The sequence below is a fragment of the Octopus bimaculoides genome, chromosome 2 (assembly GCF_001194135.2).
Source record: "Octopus bimaculoides isolate UCB-OBI-ISO-001 chromosome 2, ASM119413v2, whole genome shotgun sequence".
Lineage (NCBI taxonomy): Eukaryota > Metazoa > Mollusca > Cephalopoda > Octopoda > Octopodidae > Octopus > Octopus bimaculoides.
The window spans coordinates 78955908-78957200 of NC_068982.1; the positions used below are offsets into that span (position 1 = coordinate 78955908).

General features: G+C 36.8%; 1 protein-coding gene across 4 annotated transcripts in view; it reads left to right on the forward strand.

The window, feature by feature from the left end:
* LOC106876697 (basic phospholipase A2 Ts-G6D49) overlaps positions 1 to 1039 on the forward strand; it is a 52540-nt gene extending 51501 nt beyond the window's left edge. For all 4 annotated transcript variants that reach the window (XM_014925376.2, XM_014925392.2, XM_014925361.2 and 1 more), the window contains one exon: positions 772 to 1039. In XM_014925376.2, the coding sequence (XP_014780862.1) occupies positions 772 to 914 (143 nt within the window). In that variant the 3' untranslated portion in view covers positions 915 to 1039. The remainder of the gene's footprint in view (positions 1 to 771) is intronic.
* Positions 1040 to 1293: the final 254 nt, after the last annotated feature.

Below are 1293 nucleotides of genomic sequence, written 5' to 3' on the forward strand. Positions count from 1 at the left end.
TGTGTGTGTGTGTGTGTGTGTGTGTGTGTGTGTGTGTGTGTGTGTGTGTGTGTGTGTGTGTGTGTGTTAGTACAGCTCTTTGTACTTGTCTCCATACCGCTCGAAAACCGTTGTTGGTGTGTGTATGTCTCCGTAACATACCATTTTGACACAAGCGTCCGATGGAACAATCACAAGACTTTAAAAAAATAAGTGTTGGGTCAATTTGTTTAGCTCAACCTTTATAGGTTGTGCTCCAGCATGGCCCTACTCCAACGACTGAAACAAGCGAAACAATAAATACGAAGAACGTACTTTGGGTAGGCCATACTGCCAGTAAAATCACATGCACTGGTTATGCTTCACTAAAGTTTCATTACAATTCAATAAGCTAATTAATCAATTGGTTAATCGATAAGTTTGTGAAAGTCCTTTCGTTACAGATTTTGATCTTATCACAAGACCAGTGCGATGATCAGTAAACGTGCAATAAATTGCTGAGGAGAAAGAGAAGATTGAAGGACACAATCATTGATAAGGTCCCAAACTGTGACGTAAGGATTTTGGCAGACTAATTGATCAATTAATTGGTCAAATGGTTAAATATTTCACTGATCGGTAATAAAACTGAAGTGACATATAATCAGTACGTGTGTTTTTATTGGTGCACGACCTTCCCAAAATACATCAATATCAGGTTCGACGCACATTTTCGCATGAAGAATATTCTAAAACAAATACAATTAAGTATCTTTAATCTGCTGTGTTTTCTTTTTCTTCTCTCTTTTCTAGTGAATAATAATGAATGCCAACAGGCTTCTTGTATGTGTGACAAAACAGCAGCGATGTGCTTCCGTGATCATCTGTCTGATTACAAGGAATCGAACCAATCACAATTAGGTAAAATACTAGGTGGCCTTTTCAAACATCGCTGAAAATTTATTTTGCTCCGGCCAACTCAGCACTATTTTTTCATCAACTGTTTTTGCAATTTATAGTAAATCGCCAATAAAACAAGAAACTGAGAAAAATAAAAAAGCAGTCATCATTGCAACATTTCCTCATGTTGTTGTTGATGTTTTCTGTCAAATTAACCGTCATAGGATATACTTATAATCAAAGGAAATCCTGCTGTGACAATCCCGTCATTTATTTTTCAGACAAGGGTATTTTTTATCTTTTACTTGTTTATAATCTCAGACATTGAACTGCAGCCATGCTGGAGTATCGTTTTGATGAGTGTTCATTGAACAAAAACACCCCAGTACATGTTGTTATACCGAACCACAAAGTTACGAGGACGTAAACAAACGA